The following is a 20,660-nucleotide window of genomic DNA, read 5'->3' as shown; positions in this document are numbered from 1 at the left end:
TATGACCACTGTTGGTTACTAATAAAACGCATGATGTAACAATACCCCCATTTAACTCAGTTACTTTGATTGCGATACAAATTAACTGACTAGTTCACTTTGTGAAATGCTTTAGAAACATCCAGGAAGCTACTAAAGACACTGCTATCAACAAAGCGCATTGAGAAGACCATACATATGCCGGTGGAGTGATTAATTTTGAATCCAAATTGGTTGCCTGTTCGCCATAACCAATAACAGCCACGTGCAAAATCGTAATCTTACATCGGAATTCAACGTCTTTAGTTTATTTAAGTGAATTAACGATGTCATCTGATAATGAATATTTTGGCATTCAAGCTCCGTCCAGTTTCACTCATTTAACGCAACTTCGTGCGAATATATGTTGATTTCATTGCGTGTGTATTATTAATAATCAGTGTAATGACAGCTCCTCTGAGTCACGTGACATTGAGTTAGTAACTGTAAGTTGAACTCCTGGTTTCCAATCGCTCAGAGTTAATGCATTCAAGATTCTTATTGTCCGAAATATATCTTTGTATTATACCAGCCGTGGTGCCCGGTCCTTTCAACGAAGTAAAGACATGGATATTCTCCACAGACCTGCGCGTTCCTTTGAAATTATTCAGCGTCCTAAGTGTACGACTGTTTAGAATAAAGCCGCGAGGTTTGAGTGAGTCTTTTGCTTAACTTCAATGATATCAGATTCGAATAATTACGTTGCATGTTGCGTTGACAACAATTGTGGTATGGTTTGAAGTCCTTCATATCCACATCTTGTACTGCACTTGACATAAATGTACCTTCGTGTGCAGCAGCTTTGATGTCACGCTCACGTATTTAACTTGAGACGGATGACGGACAAGTATAATCTGAATTTAAATCATTCTGACTGTAACAGCTATAACTCAGTGTATCCCATTCATAATTGACTGAGATGCAGATTTCGCTCTTAACTTTCTGAGTGACTCCTCGTGTAGTTTGAAAATGACACCGTGTTTAAATTTTTTTCATGATTCAATTCATGATGGCCGAATGGTGGCCATTTTAAGGCCAACAAAACAAATGCATGACAGTTTAAGACATATTTTTATCATTCCGGAACTGGCTTGCAGTTGTGTATTGATGAATAAGCTTTAACATGGATGCGTTGAACACGTTGATATCTTGATGCATGTAATTTTATTTTCTTCATTGTTTTGAGAATGTGACATTAATGTGAAATTTGTCTCTAAACATTAACAGAGAATTTATTGATTTAAACGAATTCCGTAAAGATGACATTCAAGATGACATCTTTCAGGACCTACAGAAATGTTTATTGGGGAATGAACGGCGAAGATAACGCTCCGACTTCTTTTATTATATATTAATTTTTAATCTAAAATATTTTGAACATTTTAGAACATTATTATTATTTTTATTTTGTTTTATATTAAATATATAATAGTGTAGATATATGTGACAGTTAGTAAGTGCTAAATGCAGGTTCAACACTCTTATAATCTGTTTCGATTATTTTAATGTAATTATTAAAACAAAGTGTATTATAACAAATACTAATCAATAATTAGATATTTCCATTGTGACACTTTATTGTTTTTATAAATATCTATAGCAAAAGCTAGCTTGCTGGATAACGTAAGTGAGTGCGCCCTCACACACATCTTTCCCATATGCTTCTTTTCAGGTGACGCTATAAAAAACTGGTTCAGCCTTAATAAATCATCCATACTGAACACATTGTGGCCATGGTAATGAGTGTCAGCTATCAAACAACAAATACACAATTCATGTGTGTATCAATAGTGCTAAAGCGTGGGTGTGTGAATGACAGTGTAAAATTCACGACCTATCTATTTGGAGCGTGTCGAACTGTACATAGAATGCTATTTACCAAGGTATTTAATATGATCTGTTTACATCATTTAAATATGAATACATTGAATGGGAAAGTTGACCTCAGTGATGACCTCAGATAAGTAGACACAATACCTAAACCAAGCCATGTCCATACACTATAGCAAACAGTGACATGATATCCCGTATTTCGTTGTATTTGTATGAACGCTGTCAAGTGCTTTTTTGCACACTCCAGTGTGGAGGTTTCATGTCTGCGTTTGTAACAATCATGGCGAACTAAATTCACTAAATTTCATCAGAATAAACTTTTTATCCACATCGTATGTTTTAAAGATTATTTTGATGAGAGCAATGTTCTTGTAATATTTCATATACAATTTTAATGATATAAAATTATTACATTAAGGTAATAATAAATATTAATGTTATTATGTTTGACTGGAATTAAGAGCTAATACTTTTCTTATTTATAGGTCTCAGAAAAACTATTGCTTATCATTGAATAGATATCAATTCACCTTTTTACTTGTATATGTATTTGGACTGACACTTTAATAATTAGATGCGTAATGTAACTATATTCAGGCTATGTCTGTATTATTACTGCATATAGCATTTACTAATTGATATTATACTCACCAGATTTTTGGTTTTATTCTGAAATTATAAAAAACAAAGAGATTTTCAGAAAACTTAATTGTTCTATCATTGTGTCCAACGTATGTCTACGTCATAACCTTTCTTGATATTTAAAACAACAATGCGTTCCTAGGCAACCTGAATTAGGTATTATGTGCTAGTTATCGACATTCGCAAACCAAACCGTATATTTATTGAAAGAGAATGGTGTTGACATAATGCTATACTCAAGCAGTGTACAGCTCCGTGTGCAGCTCGTTTCAGTGTTCTAAAGTGAACGGGGACGCCGCGTTGTTATAGCTGCACCACGGGGGAGCGCACATGCTGGCGCCGGGTGTGTTTGTAAAAGGAAAGAATTCTTCGTCATGCTGATGCTGCTGAAATTAGGTTCATGGTTATGAAAGTAAAACAAATCTTCCACATACAAAAGTGGAATCAATGCTCATGAAATCCTTCAACTTGTATATTTGGTGCATACGTGCATTCATCTCTACGTGGGTGCCCTGTAAGATCGCCATGATTGACTGCCACAATTTATGTTTTAAGATTTAATCGGTATAATAATACCAATGTCCATCCCATCAACGGTGCACATACAGTTTTAGTGATTCCCATTCCCAAGACGAAGTCGATGTTGACAATGTGCTCTTCGGGTCTCTATGCTGGGATGACTATATGTATAATGTTATATCTACATTGCTTAGTGATCTACCTGAATCACACGATGTTACATCTACATGTACTATCATATCATATCAAAATAACGTTATATTCACACCACACCACATAATATTATATACATACCATATAACTCTATATCAGTACCTAACATAACAACCATACAATGTCATATCGGTATCACACAAATGTTCGTCCCAACAGGAGTGGACATTCTGTTAGCAGTGCAAATCATTATGATACACAGAAATCTCAATAACAGTTATAAATACCAATAAATGAAAACAGCTGTCATAAATTTAGGTTAAAGTATGGAAAGTAGATTTTAAGCCAACTGTGTGGCTGCATATACATGTATCTGGGGGGAAATGGGGGACACCCATGCTTGCAAACCAGATATAGTTATACACAAATCAAGCACATTATATTATTGTGTGAGATTATTTCGCTCTTGCATAATCTTTACTTCGTTCATAAGTAATATTTGCGTTGTTATTCCTTGTTGAGTGGTATGCGTAATGAGTATACTAAGCTTTATACGAAAATAAAATATACATTAAAGCTCGTATGTATGATTATTATAGTGTTCCGCCGCAATATAGAATAGTGCGTAAATGAAACTCTAGTTTTAACAATAGTATTAGAATGGCATCGACATACATCTAACTATCGGATGATGTAAATATTTTTTTATATTTTTACGTAGAAGCAAAATAGCATTCTGGGCCTGCCCCTGTCAACCGCACTTGGAGTTTGTACTGACTAAAAATTTTTTCACGATGGATTGATGCATAAGACATTAGCATTATGGAGTCATGCACGCCATCTCCGAAACGACCGGCCTTGTTCAAAATGTACACATACATTCTCTCACATATGTATTCTTCATTTGATTACATTCAAGATGGTCGAATGGCTGAAATGTTGTATATTAAGTTAATGTCTGTGACATGCCTTGACTGATTGATCTAACGTGACAGCTCTATTGTACATCATGTTTCAAGTCCTGATTCAAAAGTCATTTCAGTTGTGTTTGCTATTTAACTAAACGAATGGTCATATCATAACTTATTGTCAATATCAGTATACAATACCAAATGACCGGTTTCTACTATCACTTTTGGACATCAATATACCACCTGTCATTTTCACATCCTATCATATTGGATATTGCAAGCAATATTCAAACAGTTATCGATATAACAAACTAAACTGGGCAGGATGAACTTTGACCTGTGTGGGATTCTGCGCTGTGATTAATATTTAACTAAGCTAGTTATAACTTGCAATACAAGTCAAAGATTCATATGTTAAAGACAAATATGAACAATAATTTTCATCGAATTATTTTGAATGAAAATGATTATAAAGTACGTGTGTGATGTATATATTTTATTTATATAAGTCAGTGTTCAAATGGCAACCACTGAAACAGGAAAATAACATATACGTAGATTTAAGTGTAGCAATAATAACGAGCCGCACAGTGATATTTGAATTATATGTTTAGACTGTTTTAAATCTGTATGCTATAAAATTAAAGTTACAAATACGAATATATAAATATAAAACATGGCAATTGTGTCCAGCCGTTGTGAAGCATAATAATAATAATATTAATAATAATCAGCATAATTATTTATTATTATTTTATAAGTAATGTTCTAATATTTTGTGAAAGTGTGATTTTGTAGAAAGTAGAAAAATAACTCAATTTAATGGCAGTATTCTTATAGATTTGTTTAATGTTGGAGTTCCCAGTGACATTGTGATCTACAGTCACTCCCATTTATTTATTCTATAGACTTATATAATCTGAGTGGTTGTAATCAAAATGAAACACGAGATTCGACACACAACAAGAGCACAGTTTTTTGTGGCCACCTCTGCTAACATGTGAGCCGTTTTGACATAGCGGCTATTGAACCAGCAATAAAACCAATGCACCGCTATAAAACATTTAACATATTTGCGTCATTCGTATTTGGGAGAATGGAGACGTCAATCCATCAGTCTCCTGTATTGTTCCAATCATCAATGAACGTAAAAGATTCAGCTGCTCTTGATGCAATCAGCAGCGGTTCCCACAAGCCCACCCACAAGATAATTGATGTATTCATCGCAATGCTCGAGCTGGACTGACCTCGTTTGTAATTTGTCCCTAGCTCTCCCGCGCTTGTATGAGTAGATAATATTCAGTCTTCAACCCGACTAATTCTGGCTAAATACATAAATTACATGGTATAAACCGTCGAATGCAATATACAGTAAAAGAACATTTATAAGTTTATTCATTGCCAGCTATGTCGCCACTCGACGCTCCACTTCTTTGACAAAAGGTCATGAACCAGGGAACGTCCTCAAACATGTCGCATAACTGGTTTGGTGTTGTTCTGTGTATTTCACTTATTTCAACAGGTATGTGGTATTTAACACATTCTACAGTTAGTGCTAATTTGAATCTAAACAATTAACATTGTACAAATTACATGTTATTAGAGCGGAATTGTGTAATACAGTGACAATTCCAGTAATTTCGTGTATATGACCGAATGACGTCGATAAATGTATTGTTTGTAGCTATGGGATGTGTGTTAACACCAAGTCACATACATGCACAATGTACTTATGTCATATTTATTGACACTTTTGTAAGTCAAAATCTAAACCCAGGGTTCATAAAGAGTTGCTAGACTAAACCTTGTCAAACAAATAATAACTACATTACTATATGTTCATGCATATCAGACCCAGGGGTAACTTTAGATAATCCATAGCGGGTTTTCATCGCACGTAATACTTTCTTAGAGCCTGGATGCACGCAGTCGTTCGAGTAATTTGAATAATCAAACAAATACAGTTGACCCAGCTACAAAAGAAAATAGTTATACTGGGATTTAATTGCAATTATTGCACAGTGCTTGGTTTTATAATGTTATAAAATAGAATCTGATCCAACCATTTTACCATACCCTTTTTAGTGAAGTTGTTGATTTCTACACTAAAACACATGTGTCAATGTCCTCACATGACGCACTATCTCAGCGTCTATGATCTATGCCCTGTCGTTGTTTTAGAGACAGCCATTGCGGTGGTACAAATCATCGTCCAATCTCACGGTTTTGTATCCGTTCATTTCTTTCTTCACGAATATGTGGGGGCAGTTAGCTGGAATAACATACAGGGAACAATGGGTAATACAAGCTGTATTTGTCCTAACCCAGAGTTCAGCCAGTTATCGCATTGCCCAACTATAATTAAGTATTTGTTTGGATAATCTAGCATTTTGTCCATTTGGGATGGTGGTTGTGCGATACATTTCTCGCGTTAAAAGGTATGATATTCCTATTTTGAAAATGTCATGTGTGTTTTCCTTGAACAAGTCAATGTTTGGGACTTGACACCAGTGGCGGATACATTATAATATGGTCTTTGAGTATATTATTGGGATTATCTTTCACTTTATGAAGTATACTTTATCAGTATTGTTTTTTGCCTAGACCACTAATTCTCAACAAATTCTAAACATATTTTCTGAACAACTAACCGACTGAAAGGTAGCATTTCACTGCAAAGGCAAATTTACGTGGGTGTAGGTATTTGAATGGTAAACGTCCAAGCATGCAGTCAATTATTAAATGATAAATAAACATAATTTTAATTTATTTACTAGTGTCATCCACAGCCACATGGAAGCAGGTACCAAGTGACATAGATGTTATCATTGGTGAATCAGCTGAAATAAAATGTGCACTTGATAACCTCAATCCAAACCTATTACCTACATGGTACGATGCATCAACAAACCCACCCACAGCTGTATCGGAAGGTGAAACAGTGTTTTCAACTTGTCCTACATGCAGTATTACCGGAACTCACTCAAATGGAGAATATCATCTAACGATCAATCCTGTTAGTCTGAATGATGAAGGGACTTGGCGATGTACTGCATTGGATGCAAGCCCACAATCACATGATGCACACTATGTATTGTGCTGTGCCCTATCTTACAAGAATATCTATAAAATATAGATATTATATATATAATAAAGTATATTTCAGTTTTTTGCAGTCGTGACCGATTGTGTCAGTGTTTTTAGTCTAAACAATGCAAACACATTTTTTGTTTAACTTTTGACATTTTGTTTAACTTTTGACATGGAATGCGATTAAAAATTATTCAGTTCCATGAGCGCCTTTAGAACGAGTAGCGGCGGTCAACAGTGACCCATCAATAACTCACCCGTAACCCAAATCTTAATTCTTCAGTGTCCCTCCCCATTTTAATTGTATATGCTCATCTACAAGTCGTGTATCTGGAAGGCCATATACAATTACATTGGCGGTGTAGTGTCAGATGTTTAGGTTGGGCTGGGGCCTTACGGCATGTAACATTTTTCCGTATTACACCCCATGAGTGGCAACTCTTATTGGTCCCTTTCACACAATTTGAAATTGTGACGTCACGAATTAGTCACTTTCTAAAAAGTCAAAATATAGCTCGCTTAATGACCAGAAAAATTAATTTTGTGAAAACTGAAATATGATCAATTTGAATGTTCTCGCAATTTACATAAAGTGTCATATATTCACCAATATAATTTTCCGTTTCAAATTGCATTTTATTGTCCCGATCCTAATTCTACCAACCCTACAGTGGCTATGCAATGAATGCTTTTTGCCAATGAACCGTTAAATACTACTTGTCGATTCACTGTTAATATGCGTGAAGACCGCCGATGGAACTAGCCCACAATTTAGTTAAAATATTAGCAATGTGTCTTTGTCACATTGAATACATCGATTGTTCCAAAAAATAAGTAATTGATTAATCACAGCCAAGAAATTGTTTGTAATGCTTGTTCAAAAATAGGCGTTGCTGTATGGCACTGAATTTAACAAGACGCTAAGGACGCTGCACACAAACTGTGCTTTAGGTGATTCTTTCTCTGATTGTAATGTGAGTGAATATTAATGTCTTTTTTGGTAAAATATGTTATTTCTCAATTTTACGTGACAATGGCAATTCCAGTCACAATATAGTAGAAAACTTGGGTAGATCGCAGCCAAATTTGTTGATTTTGCAACAATTCCCCCACTTCTCTAATTTTAGTGAATGTCTTTTGCTAATTTTCAGTAAAAATAAGTATTTCTAATGTAATGTGAGAACCACCAGCCAGATTGGTGTGATATTTTATATATATTTATATTTTATAGACCTCCATCAAAACTTTGTCGATAACAATTTTATTTTTGTCTTGCCCTTAAAATCTGCTTAGTTCAGGTTATAGTAAAGTTGGCAAAATGTATACCATTCATCGTCCATTACAACATATGGTATTAGACTCCTCTTCCATGGTTGTGTCGAATTCCACTTAGGTTGATGCCTAGAGAATATAATTAACTACTATGTTGTTATCAATTCAGATCAGTTAAAATTATTACGCAATACTTGTAACAATTTTCTAATGCATGAGACATGCTTAAATCTATAATAGATTTTTTTTTGTAAACGTTCGGAAATATCGCCGTCTTTGTACATGCATTTTGGCATCATAACCTTCCCCTTACTACAAATAAATAAGTGTTTTTTTTCACCTGACGCTGTTGCGTGATAAATAACATCTATATGTAAATTATCTGCTCTTTAATACATGAAGAATATATTCGCCTCAATGTTCATTAACTGTGTCCTACCTGAACAATCATGTCCATCCCAGTGTAATAATAACCTGTCCCTTACTACTACAAAACAATGCCCCCCCAATGTTTATATCTCGTTTTTGCTTGCTTCGTATTTAACTATGCGATGTACAGGTCGTTTATTATGCGCAATCTGTAACATTTCTGAAGGGCGTGGTTAGAAAATAAAATAAGAATAAAAACATATTTATTGAATGTTTAGCACTACATTTGTGGATGCGTGCCTCTATTTATAGTAAGTGATAGGTGGCTCTGAAGCTTATGGTGCGACCTCATTTCCCGAACGCACTCATTTACCGAGTATTCGAAACCTAATAATAGTACACACCATAATAATATTAACATAACAAAAATGAGATGTGTTTGTTCACTATTATTATAAAATAATTAAATGTGATACAGCATGATGTTCTTTAAATCGATAAATTTTTACATGGAGCTTACAATGTTAACATATGTGTAATGACCGAATTAGAGATTCTGGGATAGGCAATGCAGTAATCGCAACTCTTTGTAATTGTATTGTTAGTTCTGGGCTAAAGCGGCTAATTCTCGGGCGGACATCCGGGCATTTCCACCGCATGGCAACCATCATGGTGAAAACAAAAGCCGAAAACTCTCAGAAAACGGTACTTTGGAATGGTTGATGAGACTCCTCTGAACCGGGTAACAAGATTACCCCTGCGTGTGTAAAGCATATACATTTGATTGTTCAGGATTAAGTTGAGTTCCTGTTGTTTTCTCAAATTTTCACTGGCTCTTCGCTCGGCGTTCCTCAGCATCTTGCACAGAGCCCATAGAAATAAATTGTACAGTGGTACGCGTCTTAGCAACGTGGAAAGTCTTGTGACGTAGCTCCGCCCCCGAGGATAGACCGTTTGTACAAGTCAAGCGCCCTCTTGTGTTGAATAATATGGTGAAGGCAGTGTCCTCAAATTTGCAGTTTTAAGAAATATCAGTTCAAAATAATCTGTTGAATACAATTTAACGTTTTTTATGTCTCTAATTTAAATTCACATGGAAGGGGGGTGTCAAACAGTGGTGATCTATCTGTGAATAACACTTGCCCATCTACATCATAAAATTAAAAGAAGTACCCCCTGTCAGTTTATTAGTGTAAAACATCCATATCCCCATAACAATATCTGAAAGGCGAAAAAGCAATCTCAGATATGCGAAAGGCGCTTTCTCGCTGTGACAAAATGCAACGAGACATGTAATTGGTGAATCAAACAGTAACATCAATGTGAATCACCCCTGAGGGTGAATGGCAAGCAGAGTTAAAGTGTAGGTCAGAATAACTGGCATGCCAACATTAAGAGTAAACTTGGCATAGGTCCAATTCAAAAATGTCTAAGTATGTCCAAGTTATCACATTTCAAATAAACAAGATGGCTACCAGTCGACCATATATGATCAAATTGCAAATTGAATTGACATGTATCCAGTTATAACATGCTAAATATCAATGAAAATGATACATGGGTGACAGAGATATAGTAATATGGCCAACAAAAACAGCCGTTATTTGGCCATCTTTGATCTGATCTGATGAAACAAACTGACATGTGTGATGTATGTATCAAATACGAATGACAATTGTACATAAGTATTGGAAATATAGTAGTAAGGCCAAAAAAAGTCAGGTGGCTGTCAATCGGCCATCCTTGATGCGATTTTGAAACAAATTGTCATGGAAATGTATCCTAACATGTATAAAGTATGTGTCTAATTTGATTTGAAAACTGACAAAGCATGTCAAAAATACGACATTTAAAAAAAAATGGCTGCCAGACGGCCATTTTAAATCGAATCGCTAAATCACTGCATGTGCATATATCCCACATAAAGTACTGGGCACATGCAAAGAATGAACGAAATGGGTACACAGAGGGACGGACGCACGGACACCGAATTATAAGTCCCCGTTTTCGGACTTTGTCTGAACGGGGATTTAAAACATCCTTTTCAGGCAATGGGAACCAGTGAGTTGAGGAGATGGGTATATTGTTAATGCCGAGTTCTGGTTAGCATACCCCTGTTCAACGTTTCGGGTGGTAGTGGCGCAACAACTTCAGAACCTCCTTTGGAAATATAATAGAACTTGACGCGTCGTCATTATGCTCAAGCAATCAAGATTAAAAAAATACGATATTTTACCTGCATTCACAATTATTGTTGTGCTCGTTCAGTGGATGCAAAAATGATTACTATACTGATCGATTTATGAGTGCTAACAAGACAGGAAACACATCCATTATACGAATTTTCCGCATCTCTTTGGCTCATATGAACCGAAATGTCGACTTCTTTTTGACTCACAATTACATTTTGCTTTAGTGCAGTAAAATGTGATAATATTTGTCTGTTAAACAATAGAAGTTTGGACTATAACTCAAGTTGTGTCATGTTTGGTATACCCATTAAATATTACAATATTGTTGAAGCAGTTTAGAAAGAAAACATAGTACACAGTGTTTGTCATTCATTATTGTATAGAGTTCTCTGAAAGTATGGTCAATATTTTACTTTATTGTACATTTACAGTGTTGCCACGCTATATGATTATGTGGAGATTGCACTGGAAGGTCATTTGTTCAATCGAAAAAAATATCTTTTGATCTTATAGTGAGTACTGGCCGAAAACAATGAGTGGGTGTCGTGCCAAAAACACTCGTGGAACTTTTCGTGGAACGTGCCGCATATTAATAATATTTGTCAATTATTCGATTACACAAGCAATGAAAAACGCAATCAGCTACAGTTACTGTATATTAATGTAGACAATATATATGAAATATATACATGGAAACCATAATTCTATGAACTAAAATACTAAGCAACTAGGGAATCAAAGCATAGTGCGTTAAATGAAAATAAAGTTTACATAAGCTATGAATACATGGAATAACTATTTGTGTCTACCTCTATGTTACAAAGAAGCGTTGTCAGTCTGCCAATAGTTTTAATCAGAACATGCCATCATACAGATTATGACTTGACTTGAAATGGCATTTGTGTTTTGCATCTATTATAAAACCAGCTGGTCAAGACTACGCTTCCCCTTCGCTAAAGAAATGGATAACAATTATTTATTGATAGTTATTTATTGATGCGGTTCCTAATTTACAAACTGCACAGTTTTACGGTGAGTCGCAAAAAAATAGATACTTTATATTTATATACCTCCTCGTTACCGTGGGTTGACTAATAATTAACGTACTAGACATCTACCGGATACGGTATTGGATGTTTTATTTTTAACAAACACAATGCATAGTTATAACTTTAATCTTGGATTAAAAATAAAATTGGATTTAAACTTACTGGAGAAAATTTCACTAAAAAGACCCTTAACGAAAATATATTGTACGCAGTTACATATAGAGTTTTCTGCAGCAGATGATGAATATTATAACTGGTGAATAATGATTGACTTGTTTGTTTTGTTTGTTTTTGTTCAGTTCCAGCATCAATCACCACCTCCCCATCAGACCAGACAGTAACTGAAGGTACACGTACAGTAACATTACAGTGTGCAGCTACTGGTAAACCTAATATTATTACGTATACATGGAAGAAAGGCAGTAATGATCTCAGTATAGGTGGAAGATACAGTCTGAACGGTGGATCATTGATAATCAGGAATATTGCAAGAGGGGATGATGATATATACACATGTTATGCTGGTAATGGTGTAGGACAACAAGCTTTAAGTAATTCAGCTACTGTGACAGTGAATTGTAAGTTTTATACTTTATCCTGATTAAAAGTGTATGAATTGGCATGGTATTGCGTGGAAACTACATTGCGTATTGTACATATTTATTAATTTCAAATCATCAATTTATCTGTTCAAAGAAATGCTTAGCACTTAGGAATGAATGAACTTGAACTGTTTTTTTTCTTGAAACTTTGCTGATTCATGATACTAAATTTACGTTTACGAAGAAAAATGCCTATTCAATCTTTCACAAATGATATATATACTCATTACATATGTGTTTGTGAATGTGTGCATTTATAACTTTTTATGTTTTTGGGCAGGTTTAATACGGTTTAATTGCCATACGACATAATTTATGTTAAAACTGACAATTCAGTGCTAGAAAGACCTCGTCATGCGGATATGTAAAGAACGCACTGTTGTTTCATATGACAAATGTAGCCCTACGTGTATATATTGACTTTTTATTCACATTAACATTTTTGCAAAGAAACATTCGATTTTAGTCACATGTATTTAAATGTATTAAAAAATGTATTCAAAAAATGAGTGAAATTAATGTTACTGCACGTATGATGTATTTGATATTATATTATACCAGTATATTGATGGTGTTAATCCATTGATTTGATTGGTCCAAACACAAAATTTGCATATGCAATCCATGGTATATTGGCTGATAATGCACGGCTAAACCAAGTGGCCCTGGAACATGAATTGACTACAGGTTTAATACGAAAATGCATAAAACCGGTATTATTTGATTTTTAGGTAAATATAGTGGTTGAATTTTAGAAGAATATTGAAAAAAAACTGAATTAAAAACATCTGAACAGTTATATAACTATAATATTGCTTTTTGTTAATGGTGGGATCCAAGTTGTGAGCGTCGGTCGTTGGGTGATTGTCGTTCGCCACACAAACCTAAACCACCGTTCCTTAACACCGTGAGGTGCCGACACGAACGCCAAAACGCTATGTTCTCAGTGCTGTTACTTTGAGATGGATTGCGAACTTCCAACAAAGAAACATGATCTTTAAGTACAAGATATAATTGAGGGATTTAATGACATAAAAATGCAAAAAAACTATGAGTCACAGGCGAAAATGTATGCCAGTTTGCCACTAATAACAACCGGTGTCCGGTAGCGGCAGCTGACAAAATTGCAGTGCACCCGGGTAATTGTCATCTGTTTCAAAAAACACGGGACAACGCAGGATTCGACGACGATATATGATATTGCAATTCTTCACTATGGGTGAATAAATTACAGGAGATGATGAAGGTAATTTCGAAAGCTACAGATTTGTGCCGAGTGTACACCAACCACTGTATTAGAGCGACGGCGTGCAAAGTCTTTCGGCCTTAGTTGAGACAAGGCATATCATGTACGTGTCACAAAAACGATGTGAAAATTCGATCTTACACCATCAAACTTACACCAGAACAACGACAAAACTTGTCAGTCATACTGTCACAAAACTTTGGTTATACCAAAGGTATCCAGGTCAGATGTTTGAACTGAGGTCGCTGTGCCGGTCGCCGTACATGATACACCGCGTCCCGCCGCGTACCGCTGAACGTCAAATATACACAGTTACAAGTAGTATGATGAGTCACAAAACCGGTTTATTTCACAACTGTACTTTCAATGGGCAAATTACAGTCCAAATTGTACAAAAACCGGAATGAAAACGTGGAAAATCCGTTGTTTAAATGATCCAAACTGTACACGACCCTGTATTTCAAATCGCGTTGTGCGTCAGTAAAAGGTCAGAAAGGTCATCCTTTGTTATGCTAATTTGTGTGTTTACGCTGCTCTATTCAACGTGGATGTTTTTTTTTCATGTGGAATAAAAATTAGTTTGTATTCAATTTGAACTGTGTTGCGCATGCAATTTTTGTATGCATTCAGCGTACAACTACATACTATTCTTATAAATAGTCATGTTCAAGGGCCATATTCATGATCTTTTAGTAGATGAAAGTAAACTCTTTTTTTACAAGTTTTATCGAATTGTCAATATACTGGTATAATATAATAGCAATAACCCCCGCCAAAGTTGGGTATACTACTTGATATTGCACAATTCACTCCATATATGCACTCGCCTGCGGCTCGTGCATATATGTCGTGAATTGTGCAATATCTCGTGGTATACCCGCCTTCGGCGGGGGTTATTGCTTAAATATATTTGACGTTTGAATAATGTTATTGTTCATTATTATTTGTTGCGAAATAATATTTTGTTTGTCATGTAAATACATGTAACATGTGCATTCTACTTCAGATCCCTAACTATCATCACTTCCCCATCAGATCAGGCAGCAAATGAAGACACAAATCAAGTAACATTACAGTGTACAGCTACAAGTGGTAAACCTGCTACTATTACATACACATGGAAGAAAGGCAGTTCCGATATCAGCATAGGTGGTAGATACAGTCTGAATAGCGGATCACTGACTATTAGTAATATTGTAAGAGGAGATGATGGTATATATACATGTTATGCTAGTAATGGTGTAGGACAACCAGATAGTGTACCAGCTACAGTTACTGTATATTGTAAGTACTGTTGTATGTGTAGTGTATTAAGAGTTATTTAGCGTTTGTAATATTGTAAGAGATGATGATGGTATATATACATGTTATGTTAGTATTGGTATAGGGCAACAAGATAGTACATCAGCTACAGTCACTGTATATTATAAATAATGTTGTATGTGTAGTGTATTGTGAGTTATTTAGTGTTAGTAATATTGTAAGAGAAGATGATGGTATATATACATGTTATGCTAGAATTGGTATACGACAACCAGATAGTGCATCAGCTACAGTTACTGTATATTGTAAGTACTCATGTATGTGTAGTGTATTGAGAGTTATTTAGTGTTAGTAATATTGTAAGAGAAGATGATGATATATATACATGTTATGCTAGTAATGGTATAGGATAACCAGATAGTGCATCAGCTACAGTTACTGCATATTGTAAGTACTCTTGTATGTGTAGTGTATTGAGAGTTATTTAGTGTTAGTAATATTGTAAGAGAAGATGATGGTATATATACATGTTATGCTAGTAATGGTGTAGGACAACCAGATAGTGCATCAGCTACAGTTAATGTATTTGTAAGTACTGTTGTATGTGTATTGTATTGAGAGATTATTTAGTGTTAGTAATACTGTAAGAGAAGATGATTGTATATATACATGTTATGCTAGTAATGGTATAGGACAACCATATAGTCCATCAGCTACAGTTACTGTATATTGTAAATACTGTTGTATGTGTAGTGTATTGAGAGTTATTTAGTGTTAGTATTATTGTAAGAGAAGATAATGGTATATATACATGTTATGCTAGTAATGGTGTAGGACAACCATATAATGCATCAGCTACTGTATATTGTAAGTACTGTTGTATGTGTAGTGTATTGAGAGTTATTTAGTATTAGTAATATTGTATGAGAAGATAATGGTATATATACATGTTATGCTAGTAATGGTATAGGACAACCAGATAGTGTATCAGCTACAGTTACTGTATATTGTAAGTACTGTTGTATGTGCAGTGTATTGAGAGTTATTTAGTGTTAGTAATATTGTAATAGAAGATGATGGTATATATACATGTTATGCTAGTAATGGTGTAGGACTACCAGATAGTGCATCAGCTACAGTTACTGTATATTGTAAGTACTGTTGTATGTGTAGTGTATTGAGAGTTATTTAGTATTAGTAATATTGTAAGAGAAGATAATGGTATATATATACATGTTATGCTAGTAATGGTATAGGACAACCAGATAGTGTATCAGCTACAGTTACTGTATATTGTAAGTACTGTTGTATGTGTAGTGCATTGAGAGTTATTTAGTGTTAGTAATATTGTAATAGAAGATGATGGTATATATACATGTTATGCTAGTAATGGTGAAGGACAACCAGATAGTGTATATGTTACTGTATATTGTATGTACTGTTGTATGTGTAGTGTATTGAGAGTTATTCAGTGTTAGTAATATTGTAAGAGAAGATTATGGTATATATACATGTTATGCTAGTAATGGTATAGGACAACCAGATAGTGTATCTGTTACTGTATATTGTAAGTACTGTTGTATGTGTAGTGTAATGAGAGTTATTTAGTGTTAGTAATATTGCAAAAGAAGATTTAGTGTATATATACATGTTATGCTAGTAATGGTGTAGGACAACTAGATAGTGCATCAGCTACAGTTACTGTATATTGTAAGTACTGTTGTATGTGTAGTGTATTGAGAGTTATTTAGTATTAGTAATATTGTAAGAGAAGATAATGGTATATATACATGTTAGGCTAGTAATGGTATAGGACAACCAGATAGTGTTTCAGCTACAGTTACTGTATATTGTAAGTACTGTTGTATGTGTAGTGTATTGAGAGTTATTTAGTGTTAGTAATATTGTAAGAGAAGATTATGGTATATATATATATGTTATGCTAGTAATGGTATCGGACAACCAGATTGTGCATCAGCTACAGTTACTGTATATTGTAAGTACTGTTGTATGTGTAGTGTATTGAGAGATTATTTAGTATTAGTAATATTGTAAGAGAAGATAATGGTATATATACATGTTATGCTAGTAATGGGATAGGACAACCAGATAGTGCATCAGCTACAGTTACTGTACTGTATATTGTAAGTACTGTTGTATGTGTAGTGTATTAAGGGTTATTTAGTGTTAGTATTATTGTAAGAGAAGATAATGGTATATATACATGTTATGCTAGTAATGGTGTAGGACAACCATATAGTGCATCAGCTACTGTATATTGTAAGTACTGTTGTATGTGTAGTGTATTGAGAGTTATTTAGTATTAGTAATATTGTAAGAGAAGATAATGGTATATATACATGTTATGCTAGTAATAGTATAGGACAACCAGATAGTGTATCAGCTACAGTTACTGTATATTGTAAGTACTGTTGTATGTGTAGTGTATTGAGAGTTATTTAGTGTTAGTAATATTGTAATAGAAGATGATGGTATATATACATGTTATGCTAGTAATGGTGTAGGACTACCAGATAGTGCATCAGCTACAGTTACTGTATATTGTAAGTACTGTTGTATGTGTAGTGTATTGAGAGTTATTTAGTGTTAGTTATATTGTAAGAGAAGATGATGGTATATATACATGTTATATATTCAGGGTAGTATTACATCTTTGCGTGCGTTGGTGAAGAGAATGTTAAGATATAGTGGTGCATTCACAATCTGCGAAGGAGTCATTATTACTTTGTCTAATTTATTATATAGATATACCTGTGACCAATGGTATTACAGACTACTATAGTGGAATCGGTGAATCGATATCCATGAACATATCTGTCAATGCCAACCCATTACCTGTCACATTTGGTGATTTGATAAATGATAACGTTGTTTTAACGGACAAAGTAGAAACATTCTCTACGAGTACTGTGTTTATCAACGAAGTCAAGGAACTCCATTTCGGCGTATATAATATAACCGCACATAATGACATTGGAAGTGTTGTACTCCAGGTCAATTTATAATATGCAGGTAAGGGCAATATTTGGAACCGTATTATATTTTCTGACCCTACAATACACTTATGTCAACCATTCTCATGACATAGAAGAATAAAAAAAAATTGATAATGGTAAACTTAAAGTTAAACTAATACAAAACTGTACACTGTAATTCAGAGTTCATGGATGGGAGATTTGTTTTGATCGTACGATGTTCATTTTCTTTGTTAACACCCGACGCACCTATATCCATGAATATAATTGATCGTTCTTATGATAGTTTATCAATATCACTGTCACCTGGTCATAATATAGGAGAAAGTAGTGACATAGTACATTACATAGAATATCGTTCGGCATTAGAAGCGTCATTCTAGTCTTGGCCACCTGACGGAATGGGAACAAGAAATACCACTATATGGATTATGCAGTTACAGCCGTCCACTGCTTATGAAATAAAAGCAAAGACAGGCAACATGTATGGAATTCGTCAGTTTTCTATTACAAATGTGTTTTTTACTTATCGTAAGTATGATATCCCGATGAAACAATTCATATTATTTGTACTTCAAAAAGGATAATGCATTAGTGACCACTATAGATAGAAACGTGAATTGCATTTATAATATGTATTTCAATAATGAGTTCATTGATATAGTGAAAGCTAAACAATGGTATCATATTTGACCACCATCATCACTACCTCTCTTTATTTACAAACACAGGTGAACCAATAGTTAATTTAAATGACCAGACTGGTATCATAAAATGGACACGTCACGAAGATATGAAATATCAATGCGTGAAAATAGAAAAATTGAACAGAGATGACAATTGGAGTATAGAAGAGAATTGTTTAGACAGAGATGTGGTGGAGTATACAGTGAAAGAAAACAAAGCGGAATATAGAGTTACGTATTGTACACGTGACAATACATGTGAGGGACATCGTTTCAAAGCAATTAAAAACAATGACTATGAAAGTGCAGGTACGAAAAACATGTTTCATGATGATGAAAGTTATATATATTTATACATATAAAACGTACGCATCGTGAATTGCTATAAAATACCAAGCCATATGAATTAGGATCGTTGTATTTTTGTTATAATTATAAGTTTGTTTGAAAGGGCTATAACATGCTTTAGAATTGGCTCATTGTTTTAATTAAATGCCGAGTATGTTAAAATAACCATGGATTGGTTTCAAGCGAAATATATTCAGACATGCATTGAGAATAATTTATTCGAATCTTATTCAATAATAATTTCTTAACTACCTGGATTATGTATGTTCAACTTTCAATTATCATTCAATATATACATGTATTGTAGAAAGTTCTTTCAATACTACTATTGTTATTGGTGTATTGGTATCTCTACTTGGTGGTTGCGTAATTGTTTTTTTAATTGGCTTTATTCCGATGAAGTGGGTTATCAAGAAAAGGGTTGAACAGGTAAAGCCATCCACATAATTTATTAACAAACTCAATATAAACATTATTATTCCACGTATAAACTCCAACTGCAACATATGCATTACTCTTCATATGTATATATATATTTACATAATATTATTCTATTCCCATTTTTTCTTATCAGACCACAAATGAAGATAGAGAGTACACCACGCGTTCTGCAATGACAAGCGAAACTAGACATACCGAGATACCGACGTCAGTGACATCAAAGGTAAGAACGTAATATGATGAAAGAATCAATTGATGATGTGGTAAATTTTCAAAAATCTAATAGTATTGAATATAGATATTTGCAATGTATCCTATTTTATATGTATTTATTTTTGAATCACACAGCCACGTGTTGAAGTTGACCATACTTATACGACACTTTCACAAGAGACAATGGAACCTCCTTCAGAATATGAGTTACCAAATTTAAGAGTGTAAATACAGAAGGTTTTATACCTATTATATATTCACGAAGTGATACTATATTATATTATTACGATCGAAAATTAATAACAATATTGTTTTATTTTTAATACTAAGTTACCTTAAACATATACTGCTGATCGTAAAATATTTGATAAATATTCAAATAGGACAATAGGAGGTTCGAGTATTTGTATTGTAATTTCACAATGCGTAAGGCAATTCCACAATGGGTCATACCATTTGACTCATTCGCATACCTCGTTAAACCATTTGAAGCCACCCCATTTGACGCCTTCACATTTGAAGGAAGCTCATTCGTCGAATCCGCCCTCTGTCGACAAATTGAAGAAAAAAAGTGAGTGCCTTGGAAAATGACGCCGTAGAAGGACAATTCGTCATTTGCAGGGCGATCGCCCGTGAATCGCGCTAGATGTTATTTGTCAATAGTGGTTCACTTTTTACAACATAACACTGGTATAGAGGCTATCAACAGGTTATGATTCGGATCTCGTAATAGCACTTTCGACCAACATGCCTGCATCAACATGCTTTACTAACTGTAACTACATAGTGACTGTGCTGTAACGTAGCAGTTGTTGTC

General features: G+C 34.4%; 2 protein-coding genes and 2 long non-coding RNA genes across 4 annotated transcripts; all 4 read left to right on the top strand.

The window, feature by feature from the left end:
* The first annotated feature begins 5,530 nt into the window (after positions 1 to 5,530).
* LOC146745976 (uncharacterized) lies at positions 5,531 to 7,212 on the top strand. Its single transcript, XM_085498860.1, has 2 exons — positions 5,531 to 5,598; positions 6,854 to 7,212. The coding sequence occupies exons 1-2, from the start codon at positions 5,547 to 5,549 to the stop codon at positions 7,210 to 7,212; spliced, it is 411 nt and encodes a 136-aa protein (XP_085354986.1). The 5' UTR covers positions 5,531 to 5,546.
* A 3,646-nt stretch (positions 7,213 to 10,858) lies between these two features.
* LOC146745975 (neural cell adhesion molecule 1-like) lies at positions 10,859 to 18,185 on the top strand. The gene is made up of 4 exons (XM_085498859.1): positions 10,859 to 10,868; positions 12,348 to 12,626; positions 14,932 to 15,180; positions 17,926 to 18,185. The coding sequence occupies exons 1-4, from the start codon at positions 10,859 to 10,861 to the stop codon at positions 18,183 to 18,185; spliced, it is 798 nt and encodes a 265-aa protein (XP_085354985.1).
* Positions 18,186 to 18,398: 213 nt separating this feature from the next.
* LOC146745974 (uncharacterized) lies at positions 18,399 to 18,978 on the top strand. Its single transcript, XR_014929436.1, has 2 exons — positions 18,399 to 18,686; positions 18,887 to 18,978. It is a non-coding gene; the product is annotated as an uncharacterized LOC146745974 (long non-coding RNA).
* A 527-nt stretch (positions 18,979 to 19,505) lies between these two features.
* Positions 19,506 to 20,224, top strand: LOC146745973 (uncharacterized). The gene is made up of 3 exons (XR_014929432.1): positions 19,506 to 19,618; positions 19,764 to 19,853; positions 19,979 to 20,224. It is a non-coding gene; the product is annotated as an uncharacterized LOC146745973 (long non-coding RNA).
* The last annotated feature ends 436 nt before the right edge of the window (positions 20,225 to 20,660 follow it).

Source organism: Saccoglossus kowalevskii, chromosome 5 (assembly GCF_978046115.1).
Source record: "Saccoglossus kowalevskii chromosome 5, keSacKowa6.1, whole genome shotgun sequence".
Classification (NCBI taxonomy): Eukaryota; Metazoa; Hemichordata; class Enteropneusta; family Harrimaniidae; genus Saccoglossus; species Saccoglossus kowalevskii.
The sequence above is the reverse complement of the archived record's forward strand: the minus strand, read 5'-3'. Positions and strand labels throughout refer to the sequence as shown.

Excerpts from the sequence above, each read along its gene's own strand:
- LOC146745976 (XM_085498860.1), top strand. The coding sequence starts at position 5,547 with ATGTCGCATAACTGGTTTGGTGTTGTTCTGTGTATTTCACTTATTTCA. Across the intron at positions 5,599-6,853 it reads TATTTCACTTATTTCAACAG|TGTCATCCACAGCCACATGG; the intron begins GTATGTGGTATT and ends TTTATTTACTAG.
- LOC146745975 (XM_085498859.1), top strand. Across the intron at positions 12,627-14,931 it reads AGCTACTGTGACAGTGAATT|ATCAGGCAGCAAATGAAGAC; the intron begins GTAAGTTTTATA and ends CTTCCCCATCAG. Across the intron at positions 15,181-17,925 it reads AGCTACAGTTACTGTATATT|ATATACCTGTGACCAATGGT; the intron begins GTAAGTACTGTT and ends TTTATTATATAG.